Below are 19100 nucleotides of genomic sequence, written 5' to 3'. Positions count from 1 at the left end.
CTGGAGTCTGTCATATAGAGTGAAGTAAGTCAGAAGGAGAAAAACAAATACCGTATGCTAACACATATATATGGAATCTAAGAAAAAAAGAAAAAGTCATGAAGAGACTAGGGGTAGGATGGGAATAAAACACAGACCTACTAGAGCATGGACTTGAGGATATGGGGAGGGGGAAGGGTAAGCTGTGACGAAGTGAGAGAGTGGCATGGACATATATACACTACCAAACGTAGGGTGGATAGCTAGTGGGAAGCAGCCACATGGCACAGGGAGATCAGCTAGGTGGTTTGTGACCACCTAGAGGGGTGGGATAGGGAGGGTGGGAGTGAGGAAGACACAAGAGGGAACAGATATGGGAACATATGTATATGTATAACTGATTCACTTTGTTGTAAAGCAGAAACTAACACACCATTGTAAAGCAATTATACTCCAATAAAGATGAAAAAAAAAACAAAACAAGGTGGAATGTATTTTACCATTCACCTAAGAAATAAGGAGATATACACATATATATATATATAGGTTTTTAAAAAAAAAATTGTAATATAAACCAGGGAAAGAACAAGGATAGTAGCTAGTTGGAAAATATCATGTTTTAACAGATTGTACTATGGAAACATTTAAATACTTTACATAAATAAATAAATCTATAAAAGATTTAAATTAAAATTCAATCTCTAAAATTTGGAAGCAAAATTAATCAAATTAGCCTAATTGTTTATCAAGTTGGTGATAAAAGCATCAGAAAAACGTTATTTAAAGTGCCTTTAAATACAAATTTATAATTATTCATCTCTCTGTATATGTTTTTAATAATCATATTATTGGAGGTAGTGTTGGTAATGTTATTTGTTACTGTCGTGTGTGCAGCAAATGAGTAATAGTATGATGTTATTGACAACTGGGATTTTCAGCATGGAAGAAAAAGAGAAACTTACGAAAGTTTAGCTAAAAATTTTGCACTCCTAAATTTCAAATGGAAATATTGAATAAACTCATAATATATTTTAGCTTAAAAATGTGTGTGTGTGTGTGTGTGTATTCCTCAGCTCCGTCCACTTAAATGTCCTAGAAACAGTTAAGAATCTAGTAGCAGTAAGTAACCCTAGTGCCTAGACTATGGTCTCTAAATACCATATTCTATTTTTTAAAAATTTATTTGATTGAAGTACAGTTGATTTATACTGTACAGCAAATTGATTGAGTTATAAACTGATATACATTCTTTTTCGTGTTCTTTTCCATTATGGTTTATTACAGGATATTGAGTAGAGTTCCCTGTGCTATACAACAGTAGGACCTTGTTGTTTATCCGTTCTATGTAAAATAGTTTGTACCTACTAATCCCAAACTCCCAATCCATCCTTCCCCAACATCCACTCCACCTTGGCAAACACAAATCTGTTCTCTATGTCTTTGAGTCTGTTTCTGTTTCATAGATAAGTTTATTTATGTCATATTTTAGATTCCACATATAAGTGATATCATACGGTTCTGAATACCATATTCTATTAAAGGACTCTGGCTCCCTGGAAAAATGACTCAGTATGAGGCATGAAGTTATAGATGATGAGTCTGAAACATGTCTTACCAGAAAGCAAGGGAGCTATCAAAGACCATTGAATGTGTATCAAAAGGATCAAGAATCAACTTGAAGAGGCTCCCTTCAGTCAAAAAATGGATCAGTTTAAGCACCAATAAGCATAAAAACTCAGTGGATTGAAACACATCAGATATGTTTAAATCTCTAAGTTCACAATGACACTTTAAAAAAGTCACTGGCACCTTTGAAGGATATGAGGGAACCAACTCATTATTCTGAAAATGAGTAAATTAAAAGTAAAACATGCCTTTTATGCATCCTTCATTTCCTAAACAAACTTACACTCAGTGTAATCAACTAGTTCTAGGTAAGCTTTTCTTTACAGATCATCCCAGCTACTTAACTGAAGAAAGAATGATAGAATTAGACTATCACTAATTTGCAGCCCTAATGAATTAATGGATAAAGGCAATGATAATCAGCAGCCTTCCATAACCTATGAAACAATCTTGCCAAAAAGTTGAACCTGAATTTAATCAAACCTCTGCCTCTCATTATTAATATTCAGGAAATTTTTTTTTAATATGAAGAACAGAGAAACATGTTGGACTACTCTACAATGCCATGCTGGGACTGGCTTGCACCAAGTCATAACAGCCAATTGTTAAATTTTCAGGAATTTTGCGAGTTGGCTGTGAAATACAGTTGTTAAAAATTAAATTATAGAAATGCATAATTAACAATGTTAAAACAAAGGTAATAAATCCTCACAACTCATTGTTCCCTAATTATTTCACTACATTTTGCCTTTTCCTATGCACTTGAAGTTATTTATCTCTATTTTATGTGTAGAGTGGATATACTACACAACGATGTACTACCGCACATCTTTTCCCCACTCTGTGTTCAATGATGTTGCTTTGGTAGTTTTAAATCAGCCATGGTAGGAATATTTACACCACAGAAGCTAGCAAGTGCAATAGATCCAGGCTTTTTCATCTCAGAGAACCAGATGTTAAATATTTACCAGCACACCACTGCTTACAGGGATGCAATCAATACAATTCTGACTCTGAGAAACTATTTGGACGAATGACCCGCTTTTTCAAAAATAAGTTGCAAGGGAAAAAAAAAGAGAAGCCACATAGATTAAAAGCGACTTAAGGGTAATCAAGATAGTTTGATATTGGCAGACCAATGGAACAGACTATAGAAAAATAGGCCCACACTTACATGGGCGATTGATTTTCAAATAATGGTTTTCAGTATGCTGGAAAAACTAGATATGCGTGTGCAAAAAAAAAAGAGGGAACATCTATCCATACCTCACATTGTATATAAAAGTCAACTCAAAATGGACCAAATGTTAATTTTTAAAAATGAATGATAGACCTAAATATAAAACCTAAAATTATAAAACTTATAGGAGAAAACATCTGTGGTATTAGATTAGGAAAAGATGTCATACCAAAATCATGATCAATGAAAGAATTGATAAATTGAACTTCCTCAAAATTAAAAACTTCTGCTCTTCAAAAGATACTGTCAAGAGGGGACTTCCTGGGTGGTCCAGAGGGTAAGACTCCATGCTCCCAATGGAGGGGGCACGGGTTTGATCCCTGGTCGGGGAACGAGATCCAGCATGCAAGCTGCAACTAAGAAGCCCGCAGACTGCAACTAAAGATCCCACATGCTGCAACGAAGATCCCATATGCCGCAACTAAGACCTGGCACAGCCAAAATAAATAAATAAATATTAAAAAAAAAAAAGAAAGAAAATGGGTGGTCATCATTAAAAAAAAAATGACACTGTCAAGAGAATAAAAAATCAGGCCACAGATTTGGAGAAAATATTTGCAAATCATGTATCTGATAGAGGACTTGAATCCAGAATATATGAAGAACTCAGTAATAAGAAAACAAACCAATTATAAAATGAGCAAATGATTTCAACAGACTATTAAAGAAGACATACAGATGGCAAATAACCCGTGAAGAGAGGCTCAACGTCATTAGTCATTAGGGAAATGCAAATTAAAACCACAATGAGATATACACCTATTATAATGCCTAAAAATTATAAAAACTGGAACAACCACTTTGAAAATGAGTTTGGCAGTTTTTAAAAAAGTTACATAAACACCTGCCATTTCACTCAGGAGAAATGAAAATGTGTATCCACAGAAAGGCACACACAGAAATGTTCATAGTAGCTTTATTTATAATAGCAAAAACTGGAAACAACCCAAATGATCATCATCAGGCAGATGGATAAACAAATAGTGGTCTATCTGTAAAATGAAATATTGCTCAACAATAAATAGGAAGGAACTACTGAAACATTCAACAACCTGAATGAATCTTAAAATATGCATGCTCAGTGAAAGAATGTAGACAAAAAAGAATACAAAAAGAATACATACTGTATGCTTCCATTTATATAAAATTATAGCAATTGCAAACTAATCTTTAATGACAAAAAAGTAGATCACTTGTGGCCTGGGGGAAAGGGGCGGGATGGAGGGATTACAAAGGGACACAAGGAAACTTTTTGGGTTGATAGATGTGCTCATTATTTTGATTGCTTATGGATTTCAAACTTGTAAAACTGTACATTCTAAATATGTGCTGTTTATTGGATTTGGATTGTATCTCAAAAAAGCTGTTATTAAAAGAGATGTAAGAAACATAAAAATTAAAATGTATATTTCAATATTAATTCAAACAAATAAGTTGTTTTTAAAAAAATATTTTGAGATAATCAGGGAAACTGACAAACTGCCTAGATATTTAATGATATTAAGGAATTGTTAAAAAATTTTAGATGGGATAATGATATTCCAGTTATGGTTTTTTTAAAGGAAGTCTTTTAGATATAACATTTTGAAACATTTTTGGATAATATATAATATATCCTGGAGGTAGAGGAAGTAGGTAGAGAAATATATGAAACAAGAATGACCATGATTTGCTAACAGTTTAGCTGAATAACTTACTTGGAGTTTCAATATACTATTCTTATTTTATATACATTTTTTCTATAACTTTTAACAAAAAGCTAAAAATAAAGAAATATTAAGGAATCATGAGGGTTTCTGTAGCCTACTTGTGATAGAATTAAGAAATCTGTGGAACCGGATGCTATGAATTTGAGGATTCTTTCATAACTAAGATAACCTAATAGAGGTTAATAAATTCCAAAAAGTTCAATAAGAACAGATTTTGTGTTAAGACCACAAAAGAAGTATTTTTGTTTGCTTGTTTGTCTTAAAAAATATATCTAAACATAAACGACTAGAAAAAGTAGAAGGCATGTAAGAAATGCAGCCCTGAAGTGACACAGACACCCAAAATAAAGCAAATAGTGTAGTTCAGAACAGAGCATCTGCCACAAGTGATTCCATCCATGAAAGTGATCAGCCTGACACCCTTCACTTAGATGTGCCTCATTCGAAGGTGTTCTTACAGATGCCCCCATGCATTCTCCTTTATCACCTGCCATTTCAACAAGCCATTTTGGGAGCAGTATAAAATCACCAAGGACAGGCTCCTTAACTTCATTGCCTATTGACCAAAAATAATTATAAAAAACACACTCTAAACAAACAAAACACATTCTATGACACATCTGTAAGGCAGATTCCATTTCCCATTTGAATCAGCTCTGAATGTAGTTTTTACTGCCGTTTTAGCAAAGACTGGATATTCAACAGGAAGAGATATAACTAATTCTCAGCTCCAGGAAGGACTAATGGAAGTATATTTCTAACAGTTATAAAAGCAACATAACTGCTATCACTCTAAATTTAACAATTCCCTTTTGAGTAATTCAAAGACCTTTACAGTTCTTGGTTTATCAGGTGGGCCAAAGAGTGCCTTCGGTATTTTAAGTAAAAATAAAAGACACATTTTTCATTTTCCCCAAGAACTTTACTGAACAACATATTCACGCTTTTGTTCCACTACTTTATGCCATTTTCCAGGCCACTTCATAATTCCAAAACTTTTTATCTTTTTGCGCAAAGAACTGTTCCAGGTGCCTTTTATAGTCTTCCAGGGAATTGAATTTATTTCCATTAAGAGAATTTTGTAAAGACCAAAATAAATGGAAATGCGAAGGTGCAATGTCTGGTGAATACAGTGGATGAATCAGAACTTCCCAGACAAGCTGTAACAGTTTTTGCCTGGTCATCAAAGAAACATGTGGTCTTGCGTTATCCTGATGGAAGATTATGCATTTTCTGTTGACTAATTCTGGACGCTTTTCACTGAGTGCAGCTTTCAGTTGGTCTAATTGGGAGCAGTATTTTTTGGAATTAATCGTTTGGTTTTCCGGAAGGAGTTCATAATAGAGGACTCCCTTCTGATCCCACCATATACACAACATCACCTTCTTTCAATGAAGACCGGCCTTTGGTGGTAGTTCATTTTGCGTGCCCCACGATCTCTTCCATTCCACATTGTTGTACAGTATCCACTTTTCATCGCCTCTCACAATTTTTTAAAAATTAATTAATTTATTTTTGGCTGCGTTGGGTCTTCATTGCAGCTGGGTGCAGGCTTTCTCTAGTTGCAGCGAGCGGGGGCTACTCTTCATTGCAGTGGCTTCTCTTGCTGCAGAGCACAGGCTCTAGGCGCGCGGGCTGCAGTGGTTGTGGCTCACGGGCTCTAGAGCACAGGCTCAGTAGTTGTGGCGCACTGGCTTAGTTGCTCCGCAGCATGTGGGATCTTCCCAGACCAGGGCTTGAACCCGTGTCTCCTACATTGGCAGGTGGGTTCTTAACCACTCTGCCACCAGGGAAGTCCCCAACAATTTGTTTTAAAAACAGAGTGTTTTCATTACATTTCAGTAGAGAATCGCATGCAGAAATAGGTTCAAGAAGGTTTTTCTCGCTTATGTGGAATCCAAACATCAAAGCGATTCACATAACCAAGCTGGTGCAAATGATTTTCAACGTTTGATTTGGATACTTTAAGTATGTCGGCTATCTCCCACGTGGAATAACACTGACTGCTCTCAATTATTGTTTTGATTTGATCGCTATCAACTTCAACTGGTATACTGAACTGTGGAGCTTCGTCCAGCAAGAAATCTCCAGCACGAAACTTTGCAAACCACTTTTGACACATTTGATCAGTCACAGCACCTTCTCCATACACTGCACAAATCTTTTTGTGCATTTCAGTTGCGTTTTTACCTTTCTTGAAATAATAAAGCATAATATGCCGAAAATGTTGCTTTTTTTTTCCATCTTCAATATTAAAATGGCTACACAAAAATCCACCAATTTTTATGTCTTTTTTAAATGCACACTGATATGACAGCTCTCACATACAATGTAACAAAACTGTTTCCAATGAAGTTAAAGACAACTAAGTGCTACTAGAGCCATCTTACAGAAGAAACCAAATGAAACTTTTGGCCCACCCAATACGATAAAAAATTTTTGGAGAGAATTTTCCATCAAAACTGCTTATAGATATAAGTCATCAAATCTATGACTTGTAATGTGAACAATGCTGTATGCAGATTTGATAATTATACATTTTGTTTCTAAATGGGTAAAATTACAAAGAAATAGAAATGTTTTAACAACAGTTATCTTTATGTAGAAATAAATGGGATAATAATGCTAATATTTACTGTATGTTTACTAGGTTCTAGATGCTATTCAAAGTGCTTTACATTAATTTGCTCATGATAATTAATGCCACAAGTTAGTTAAAATTAACAGCTCCATATTACAGGTAAGAAAATCAAGGAGACAGGTATACAACTAACAAATAAATGAAAGAGCCAAGTTTCATATCCATTCATTCTACCTCCAAAGCCCGCATTTAACCTCTGTGCTATTTAGGGAATAAGATGGCAGAAAAAATGCTTAGATGGAAGATAGTCAAGATATGGACAGAGGAAGCACACAAATCATCAATTCAAATGTCCAAACTTCCATTCAGGCAATACTTTTTCACCTGAATGAAAATGTGCAGTGAATCAAGGAAAGTGGGTTCTAGAAATAAAACTATACTCACTGAATACTTAACTGCGGCAAGTGGATCTAACCTAAAATGTAAATAATACCTCCTACTTCCTTCCAAAGTACTGAAAGGGTGACTTCCCTGGTGGTCCAGTGGTAAAGAATCCGCCTTCCAATGCAGGGGATGTGGGTTTGATCCCTGGTCAGCGAACTAAGATCCCACATGCCACAGGGCACCTAAGCCCGCTCACCACAACTACTAAGCTCGTGCACCTCAAGGAGAGAGCCCGTGTGCCGCAAACTACAGAGCCCACACACTTTGGAACCCGTGCGCCACAGCTACAGAGCCCATGCGCCCTGGAGCCCACGCACCACAACTAGAGAGAAAACCCGAGTGCCTCAACTAGACAGAAGTCCGAGCGCTGCAACGAAGAGACCACGTGCCGCAACTAAGACCCTACGCAGCCAAAAAGTGATAAAAGAAAAAAATAAAGTACTGAAAGGGAAGTGAATTTCATGATAAACTTTGAGCTCCTCATAAATTTGCAATAAAAATTTTAAAGAGGTGTGGTCCTGCTTTAAGAAGACTCAGTACATAACAATCTTCATTGTCTAAGCAAATACCCTTGGAAACAAAGTACAAAATAATTCATTGCAGATATTTTTAAATAATCCTTCCTCACCATTCTCTTTTCATAGAGTTTAAAATTTTTAAGGATGGAAGGGAGTTGTTGATCCATGTTACTTAATAGGGAAATCCTCAGTGATCCTGGCAGCTCTTCCCCTGCTTACAGAACCACCTTCTCCCATTTGCAGTTCTTAATAGCAAGTTAGTCTAAATGGTACTTTTAACCATTCCTACCACTCAGTACAGTTAAGAATATGAATGTTTGTGCCACAATACCTGGTTCAAATTCTGGCTCTGACACTTACCACAAGTTGTTTAACCTGTATGTCTCAGCATTAGAATAAGAACCTTCTCCTTCACAGGAAGCAAAGGGTTAAATGAGTTAAGGCATAGAATCATTTAGAGCAGTTCCTGGCACACAAGAAATGCTCAATAAATGTTATACTTACTCTTAAAGCAAAACAGGAAACTGTCACAGGTATCCTTGGACATTAGAACACCACGTGACAAGAAACATATAATACTTCTGTAATGAAACGAAGAAGGAAGGAAGGGCATACCACATACAACTGTTGACAAAATGTGTCCAATCTGAGGAAAATGTATGTACTTTGGGTTGCAGGTTTGAAAATAAGCAAGGGTACATTAAATTCACCTACCAAGAAGTTCTAAACCAAGAGTTGCACTGAATATACATTCTGGCTGAACGCTGAAAGCTTGGGTGTTAGATCAATATCCTGACAAAGCCAAGATCAGAGAGCATCTCCATCCTAGAATGCACATACAAGCCTAATTTTGAAATTATAAAAAACTATGATTGTATTACTAGAAATGTTAGTAATAATTTTAAAATTTGACAAGGCAGTGCAGAAACAAGAATTTCTCAGTGTGGTCGGTCACTAGACTGCAGCTGCAGTGCACTGCAGCTCCTGCAATTTTAACTGGATGCTCACTGTCTAGCATGTTCAGCAGAGGGAGAGAGATTTGCTGACTAGCTCCACTAGGATGTTGCAGACAATGAGACTGCCAACAAAATCATTATTATTTTGGCTTTCAGAATAACTGATTAATTGAAAGAATTATTTTGTCCAATATTATGAATGCTAGAGTACCTCAATCAATTCTAAAGATTATAATTATGCTATAATTTACTCTCTATTATTCTGCTTTATATTACCTGAATTTGTATAAATGGTTTACTGGCTCAAAAAGGATCCAATTTTTCCTGAAGGTTATCTAGTTAACTCACTTCTTAACATTCATATACACTGTTGATTTATTTTCTTAGTTAACTTACTGTCTAAATATTCATATTAACTATTAATCTATTTCTTTAATTAAATACATTACTTAGTTGTTTTGAATAGTAAAGTAACAGCTTTCACAATCATCAGTCATAGCACTTTACTCTTGTAATAAGTAATAATAATAATAGTAGGTATTTATACACGACTAACTACATGCCAGGCCCCACTCTACATGAAACACATACACACCCAACCAATCCTATAACAGCCTTCTGATGTAGGTGTTATTTTTATTCCCATTTTACAGATGAAGAGAACTGAGGCACAGAAAGATTAAATAACTTAGCCAAACTAGTAAATGGCAGAGCTGGGATTTGAACCCAGAACACTGGCTCAGGGTCTCTGCTCTTAAGCATTGCCTCTTCGCAGCTGAAGGATGAGTAAGAGTTAAATAAATAGGAGAAGGGTGAAGGGGGTGTGGAGGAGAGGTACAGAAAAACAAGAAAACAGCACTTGCAAAAGCTCTTTGGCAGGTGTGGCATAGGAGCTGGAGAAAGGTGCTTGGGAACATGAAATAAGGGCCACATGGAGAAGGCACAGGAGTGGTTGAACTTGAGGGCTCCTCATGGGCCAGACCATGCAGGACTGTGCAGGTCAGGGCAAGGGACAGAAAAAGGACAGGAAGCCACCAGGGGGAGGGTCTTACTCGAGGGGTGGGGGCACGATGATCAGAATGGCAGTGTGAAAGCCACTTTGGTGTGAAACGGGTGGGTTGGTAGAATGTGAGAATGCAAAGAGCTCCATTAGGAGCTCTGGTGAGAGAGCAGATAGCAGTAGCGGAGACTATGATGGTGAGTGGAGATGGTATATATAAAAGGGTACAAATCCTCAGGGCATGGTGACAGATTGGATTTTGGGGAGACAGTGAGTCAAGAAGAAGGAAATCTCAAGAATGACTCCTAGGTTTCTGGTCTGTGCAACTGGATGAATGGCAATGCCGTTCCACAAAACAGAAACACCTAATGAGGGTGGGGGCTTGAGGACCTCAGTCCTGGCCACACCGAGCATGAGGTGCATTTGGGATACCCACGGGGTGGTGTCTAGGAGGCAGATGGACACATGGGCCTGGAGTCCATGTTGAAGGTTGGAGCCAGAGGTATATATTCTGGAGTCAGGGGATAAATGACAATTCAAGCTGCAGGAGTGCATGAGACCCTATAAAGAGACACTAGACACAGAGAAGAAGGCCTAAGGCAGAGCCCTGAAGAACTCAGCATTTTAAAACAGCGGAAAGACAAGGATGAGTCTGCAAAGGAGGAACTGAGCAGCAGAGAGCAAGCCAGAAGAATGAAGAAACCAATGGGAGGTGGTGGTTAAGAGGAAATCAACACAGGCATACCTTGTTGTATTGCACTTCACAGATTCTGCCTTTTTAACATATTGAATATCTGTGGCAGCCCTGCATTGGGCAAGTCTAGCAGCACCATTTTCCCAACAGCATTTTCTCACTTGACGTCTCTGTGTCACATTTTGGTAATTCTCGAAATATTTCAAACTTTTTCATTATTATTATATTTGTCATGGTGATCTGTGACCAATGATACAAAGATGTTACTATTGTAATTGTTTTGGGGTGCCACAAACTGCACCCACATAAGACAGTGAACATAATCAATAAATGTTGTATGTGTTCTGACTGCTCCACTAACTGGCCTTCCCATCTCTCTCCCTATTCTGGGGCCTCCCTATTCCCTGAGACACAACAGTATTGACATTAGGCCAATTAATAACCCTATAATGGCCTCTAAATGTTCAAATGAAAGGAAGAGTCAGTCAATATGGCAAACTTCATTGCTGTCTTATTTTAAGAAACTGCACAGTCACCTCAACCTTTAGCAACCACCACCCTCATCAGTCAGCAGCCATCATCAAGGCAAGACCCTCCACCAGCAAAAAGATTATGACTCATTGAAGGCTGAGATGATAAATACGTTAAAAAGGTTAGTACCTTTTAGCCATAAAGTATTTTTAAATTAAGGTATGTATACTGTTTTTTTTAGACATAATGCTATTGCACACTTAACAGACTACAGTATAGTCTAAACATAACTTTTATATGCACTGGGAAACCAAAAAAATCGTGTGACTCACTTTATTGTGATATTCACTTTATTGAGGTGGTCTGGAATCAAACCCACAATATCTCTGAGGTATGCCTGTAAAGTCAAATGTTCTGAGAGGTCAAGAAAGATGCAGACCGAAATATCTGTTAGGTCTGGAGACATGTGGTGACTGTTTCAGAAGGGCAGTGAGGACAAAGCCAGACCTGGAGTGAAGTGAGGATGAAGTGAAGGGGAGGAAATGAAGAAAGAATGCACATAACCCTGTAAAAGGCAGCTGAATGTGAATGTAGGGGCAACGAGAGGCTTAAAACAGGAGAGATTGAGCGCAGATAAAATGTTGATAAGAAGACCAGAGTTGGGAGGAAAGAAGTGAGTATATCTAAAAATGAAGGAGCAAACTGATAGTGAGATTTCTCTGAAGTCAGTAGGAAATGGGATCCAAACGCTGGAGAGGCTGGTGGAGGGATGGTGCCTCTATTTTACCACAAGGGAAGAAGCCCAGGAGGATGCAGGCAGAAAGAAGGCAGATGGCTACCGGTTATCCAGGAGGTGGGTGCATTTGCTAGCAAGGTACTCATAGATCCAAGAGGCAAGGGAGTTTAAAGCCTTGGCAAGGGTGCTACAGATGGACCAGGGAACTAAGCTCCATGAAGAAAAGAGGAAGGAGGGACCGGGAGAGAATAAAGGGACAAAAGATGGGGGTCCTGAGGAGAGAGAGACTAGTCACAGTACAGGCTGCTGATGGAAAATAAGTTGTAGGCACAGGACAGAATACTTGAATTCAACCCATTAATTATCATTAATAATCATTCATTAGATGATTTGAACTATTAATTAGTTTGATTATTCATTAACACATTAAGAAGATAACCCTCTGTGATATGACGAAAGGCTGAGCTTCCTATTCTATGAAGACCTCTTATAAATCTTTAAGAAAAAGACCAACAACCCAATGGGGAAAATGAATGAAATACCCACTTGGCTGGAGATTCCTCCTCCAGGGGGCCCAGGGACTCCTCCACCACTGTGGTCTCTTCCATGGGGGCAGTCGGGTCCATGTCACTGCAAAGCAGAAAGAACCACTCTAGTCACACAAATCTGTTTACATCAATGCCCTTACATATTCAAGATAGAAAAAAACACATTTCAATGTCCTTTTTCTTAAGTAAACATCCCTCAAGGAATTAATATGTACATACAGGTAACCCACATCAAAATAAAAAAGAGGAAGAAAAATGCTCTTAATTGCTAATCGATATAAATTATTTCCAAAAGTGTGAAAAGTACTTTGAGAAATACAAGTTTCCATGAATGGCCTAAAATTAAAAACAGATTGTAAAGGACCAGAACAATTATTCAAAACTCTTATTATCTAGGAAATTCCAAATATTAACAGGGGCCATAAAAATTTTCAACCTGTGTTAAATGACTTAAAATAGATAAGAATATGCCATTTCAAACTTTAGAAAATGGCAAGAAAGTGGAAACATTCCACAAAAAGGAATGTGTAGGATTACAAACAATCTGGTGATAACCATACCAGAAAAATAAGGCTTTGAAACATCAATTTACATACAATCACACCTAAATACATAATCTACAGATTAGAAATTACAGCACAGTGAAAAACAATTTGAATTTTAAATACATAATCTTAATTTTTTAATGTTGATATTAATCCTATCTGAACATTACTTTTAAAAAAGTACCAGCAAAAGAAATTTCATTCTCAGGAAAATGTTAAAATTGGCCAATATAATAGAAATATTTTACACTGTACATTCAGAACCCAGCACTTTTTCATCCCCAGTTCAGGAAAAATCTTCATAAAATCAGGTTTTTTTAAAATAAACATAAATTGAACTATAATAAAAGAATAGAGTTTTTACATTAAAAATATTTTAATTCTCAACTCAAAGCCATTGTTATCAACTTTAAAAAAAAACTCAGTTTTCCAACACAAAATTTGAATAAATAATTTTTACTTTTAAAAAAGGTCCTAAATCAAATGTTCTCCCTGTTTGGAAGGACATCCCTGCTGCTCTGCCTGGCAGAAGTCCTTTAACAAAAGCAGCCTCTACACATCAGCGTGACCCTCGTGGGTCATGGGAGTTTTTAGCATCCAGGAGTCTAGCAGCAGTGGCAGTGCTGTATTACTCCAACTTTCTCTTTATTCCCTTGGCCATGTCATAAACCAAGGGGATAAAAAACATGGATTCACTGACAGTTCATAGCTTTCAACAATTAAAAATCATAAAAGGGCTATAACGATATAGGGGAAGAAAAAAGCAGCAGAATACAAAACAAAGAGACCAGCAATTCTTAAACCTGTCAATCAATTTAGAAGAAAAATCACAGACCTCCCTCCTGTATTGACCTAAATTATTTTATGAATAAACATAAAACTAATTTTGTGCTTATAGCTCAATAGAACCATAGCTTATAGAACCATATGACGAAAACTACAAAACAAGTAAGTCTCAAGATTAGCAACAATTTATTTTGGCAAATTTTATTATTTTGTTGAAAGTAAATCACCAATGTTGGATTTATTAGAAGAAAGATAAAGCTCCAGGGCCCATGTCTATATTTTGACTTCAGTTATACTAATGTAGAAAATTCCTGTTTGCACAAGTATGGTTACAAAACAATTTTAAACACCTCAAGGCTTTGTTAACTAGTTCAAATTCAATCAGACTTCATACTTAACCAAATCTATGAGAGTGAACAGATTTAATCCAGTGTTGCTTGATTACTACATAAAACTGTCTTGGCTCTTCACAATAAAAGTTGGAAGGCAGTATTATTAAAAACTGCATTTGTGGGTGTCTATTCCAGTTAGTAACAAGAAAATAATATCTGATATTACACTTTTAAAATTATTACAAATGGAGAAAATTCTATTTTCAGATACTAACAAACTCTTGAAGAAAACCAGTAACAATGGAAATGGCTCAGTCACACCATTTTGAAAGCATCTTGTCCTTTGATCTAGATATACTGTCAATGTCTTCAAACAGGAATACTAAACTACAGCAAAACCCTCACACCTCCAATGCACGGTGCAGCACTCGCCCTTGTCAGCCACGAACACATCACTTATTGTTAGGCTCACCTCTGCTGTTTTCTCATTAATCATAACTCAGCTGCACTATACCAAGGTGGCAAATCAAAATCTCAATGTATTAAATAAGAAATTAAAGTCTTATTCTACAAAAAAACTTTCAATTACACATTATTACCACCTAAGAGCTTTGACTTTATAACTCACAAACCAATCCAAAATGAGTGCCATGGGGCACGTTTCATTTTAACATTGGGACATACCATCTGCCAGGAGCACATGTGGTCACTTCTTCATGTTCCAAGGTAAATAATTACCTCTTAGAGTAAGTAATCACTTGGAGCCAAAATGATTTTAAACTCAAATGCAAACTGACATGGGGTGATAGTCTTAAATTAGCTAGTAAATCAGATGATGCAGAAAGTGCCCGTATTACTTTTAAAAAATATACTATTACAGTAAAATAAAACAAAATGAAAAGGTCTGTATTTGAGATTCTATAGAACCCTAGATTGACAAACATTCAACAAGTTTCTTTTCAAGGACAACACAGATGTGCAACAGTAGTAAATTTAATTTTACATTTGATCTTATTTTGTACATTTGTTTTTAAGGATAAAAATTTAAGAAAGGGCTTCCCTGGTGGCGCAGTGGTTGCGAGTCCGCCTGCCGATGCAGGGGACACGGGTTCGTGCCCCAGTCCGGGAAGATCCCACATGCCGCGGAGCGGCTGGGCTTGTGAGCCATGGCTGCTGAGCCTGCGCGTCCAGAGCCTGTGCTCCGTAACGGGAGAGGCCACAACAGTGAGAAGCCCGCGTACCGCAAAAAAAAAAAAAAAAAAAATTTAAGAAAAATAAGTTTATGTAAAGAGCTTATATTCTTCAAAAGAAAAAAAGTGGAAGTCTGGATCCCCTCAAGCCTTCAAACTTGTGTAAGGCCTTCCCTGCAACACATCCTGGAGCAACGCATTCCTCGTACTTCCCTGCAGCCCTGAAATGACAGAAATAGCAGAACCAAGTACCTCCCCTAAGTAGCAAAACTGGCACAGATCTGAGATATAAAGCCTGAGAAATGTCAAATTTGAACCTCAGGTGAAACTTGTCATTGAGCTTTGATCTGCAAATGATTTTATAAAATCAAGATGCAGGGGCTTCCCTGGTGGTGCAGTGGTTAAGAGTCCGCCTGCCAATGCAGGGGACGATTCCTGGTCCGGGAAGATCCCACATGCTGCAGAGCAACAAAGCCCGTGCGCCACAACTACTGAGCCTGTGCTCTAGAGCCCACGAGCCATAACTACTGAGCCCGTGTGCCACAACTACTGAAGCCTGTGCACCTAGAGCCCATGCTTCACAACAAGAGAAGCCACAATGAAAAGCCCCGCACTGCAACAAAGAGTAGCCCCAGCTCGCCACAACTGGAAAAAGCCTGTGCGCAGCAATGAAGACCCAAAGCAGCCAAAAATAAATAAATAAATAAATAAACTTACTAAAAAAAAAAAAGATGCAATGTATACAAAAACTTTGGAAGGTCACAGAAAAATAAAGTATAGAATATCCAGGAATTTAAAAAGCACTCTGAGGCATATGCAAATATACAGTGCCATGTGCTTGGGCGTCAGCAAATATACAATTTGCTTGGCTAAAATAAGATAAAATAAAAGAATTTTGAAAGCAGTTTCAAATCTAACCGCAACATAGCAAAACTGTTTTAAAAAGTTATCTCATGAAACAAAAGCCTAAATTCAATTGCTACGTAAAGCACACAAGTATAAAGACATGGCAAGCATAACACAGAGGACATAATTTTCAAGACAGGCAAATAAAGATCCAGATATTTCCACTTAATTGTAGGTTCAAAGAAGGTACACATTTGCACCATACCTGGTATCTTTACCTGATCCCCAGGTGCGAACTCCATATCCACCCATGTTGTCTTCAGTTCTGATTGCTCTAGAAAAAGAAAGAATATTCCCTTAAACTGGAAGCTGGTCTCCAGTCAATCTCCAAATCAGAAAAGCTGATCATAAAAACTGTCCCAGGATCAGCTCCCTTAGGAATAACTGCATACTAATATAAAGTCAACTGAATATTAACACACAACAGATTCACACCACGATCTTTAAGGGAAAATAGCATTTACAAAGAAACTTACATTTTATCATTCCCACTGTATCTCTCAAATTCTCGTTTCCCTCTCTGGTCAAAACCGTCAAAAGCTCTGTTCCCAGGACCACCTCTGCCTCTGCTTCGCATGCCCCCTCTTGGGCATCCACGTCCTCTCAGTGGTCTTTCTCGATCAAACCTGTCAACTGGTCTTGGAAGAGATGAGTATAATAAAAAGAGGTGAATTGGATTAAAGAGCTAAGGCTTTTTTTGATTAAAAAAAATTCTAGAAGGACATTATGGCTACAGTATATTGGAAAGAATCGTGTATCTTGAATTAAAAAATTAATAGTTAAATTTACTGAGCACATACTATCTTTAGCACTGTTCTGAGCCCTTCACGTACAGTCGTTTAATTACAACTAGTGCCCACAGATGAGGAAGATAGCTGAAGATGACGTCTTTGTCGTTAAATCCAATAGCAACTTTTGTCTCTAGGTCATCTGACCCTTATGCATCATTTGACACTGCCAACCACTAATTTTCCTCTGCCCTTTCTGGCTTCTCCTTCCCTGCTCATCCTTATAAAATGATTTTTGAAATAGGTAATACCCAAACATTCACAAGGTACTTCTCTTGCTTCTTGGCCACACAATTCCATTTCTCAGAGGCAGACACTGCAGAGTCACATATAGGGAAAGGTTCTACACCTTGCCTTTTTCATGGAACATGTCTTGGATATCCAATCTTCTGGATACCTACCCATTTGTCCTTAAGAGCGCCAGCATTCCTGACTCCCCACCTCCTGTACACATCGTCCTCGTCCCTATGCTAATGCTACATGGCCCCTTCACGTGACCCTGTGTCTCTCATTTGGGGGTCTCTCTGATTTCAGGCCACAAAGCCAGTTACTTCCTGGACATCCCCCTATGTCACCCCATGGCCCTGAAGATACATGACCAACACTGACCCCTTGCTCCTACTACGGTCCCTAACTCACAACATGGAAGTGTCCAAGCCAAGAATCTGCCTTTTCTCACTCTTTCCCTGCCACACCCACTGGATCCAGGGCCTGACCACCCGCTTCTCCTCACATCCATTCTCTGCTACCATCTGGTCACTGTCACTTTTTATGAGGACTTGTCTCTCCTCCACCAGACTCAAAGCTTCTGCAGGAAGGGCCTCATTTTTTTCATTGTTAAATCCTAGTTTAATAAGATAAATTATATTTTTTAATTTGTCAAGGCTTTTAAAAACATTTAAAGCAACAAATTACTTATTGAAATCTAGTGATATTAGTGGCTCAAACACCAGAACTAGAGGTGTGTTCCAGTCTACTGAAACAGGCTGAAAATGTTACATTAAAAAGCTACTATACAATCACGGATAAAAAGATACAAAACTCACAATTCTCCTTACTCAAAAAGATAAAGAAATACAGAAGCACCAATCATTAACTTTATGCCAGTCTTTTTCAAGAAACATCATCCTAAATCAATTCTCCAAGCTGGCTTTTCTGTCTCCCACCTCCCCGGACCAAAACCAAAATTTTAAATAGAGACTGTTGTAGAATCTGATTCCACATTACAGTAAATATCTAAAGCAGAGTTCTAAAACAATGACAAATGAAAAGTAACAGTAAGTTCTTAACCAGGAAGTTGGACAGGGCCGTAAAAGAAAAGAAGTCTACCTAAAAACTGAGAAGAAATGAAGCATAAAACTCTATATGGAGAATAATGCCAATAGTCAAAATCGGGTCTAAATTTACATGAAATCTAGATCAGATACTGATAAAATAACGAATTCATTAATAATATAATAGTAACTGAAGCTGACCCTAAAAATAACCCTGTGTGTTCTAGTCTATTTTAATCCCTTAAATCATTTTTCTTTATCCCACAGGTTTACCCCACCCCCAATTAAATATATGCTCAATTACTTCTTTAATAATCCCCTTCTTATAAAATATATATTTTTTAATAGATCTTTATTGGAGTATAATTGCTTCACAGTACTGTGTTAGTTTCTGTTGTACACCAAAGTGAATCAGCCATATGTATACATATGGCCCCATATCCCCTCCCGCTTGGGCCTCCCTCCCGCCCTCCCTATCCCACCCCTCTAGGTCATCACAAAGCACTGAGCTGATCTCCCTGTGCTATGCTGCTGCTTCCCACTAGTTAACTATTTCACATTCAGTAGTGTATATATGTCGATGCTGCTCTCACTTCGCCCCAGCTTCCCCCTCCCACCCCATGTCCTCAAGCCTGTTCTCTATGTCTACATCTTTATTCCTGCCCTGCAACTAGGTTTGTCAGTATCATTTTTTTTTTTTTAGATTCCGTATATATGCGTTAGAATATGGTATTTGTTTTTCTCTTTCTGACTTACTTCACTCTGTATGACAGACTC

The 19100-nt window shown here is 37.5% G+C and overlaps 1 protein-coding gene across 1 annotated transcript in view; it reads right to left on the bottom strand.

Annotated features, from left to right (window-relative positions):
- The window catches only part of HABP4 (hyaluronan binding protein 4), a 39718-nt gene that overhangs the window by 12704 nt on the left and 7914 nt on the right, over positions 1-19100 (bottom strand). The window contains exons 3-5 of the mRNA XM_024132933.1: positions 16738-16899; positions 16467-16535; positions 12501-12584 (exon numbers count right to left, since the gene is read on the bottom strand). Of these exons, the coding sequence (XP_023988701.1) occupies positions 12501-12584; positions 16467-16535; positions 16738-16899 (315 nt within the window). The remainder of the gene's footprint in view (positions 1-12500; positions 12585-16466; positions 16536-16737; positions 16900-19100) is intronic.

Source organism: Physeter macrocephalus, chromosome 9 (assembly GCF_002837175.3).
Source record: "Physeter macrocephalus isolate SW-GA chromosome 9, ASM283717v5, whole genome shotgun sequence".
Classification (NCBI taxonomy): Eukaryota; Metazoa; Chordata; class Mammalia; order Artiodactyla; family Physeteridae; genus Physeter; species Physeter macrocephalus.
This window is presented reverse-complemented; position numbering and strand designations above follow the sequence as displayed.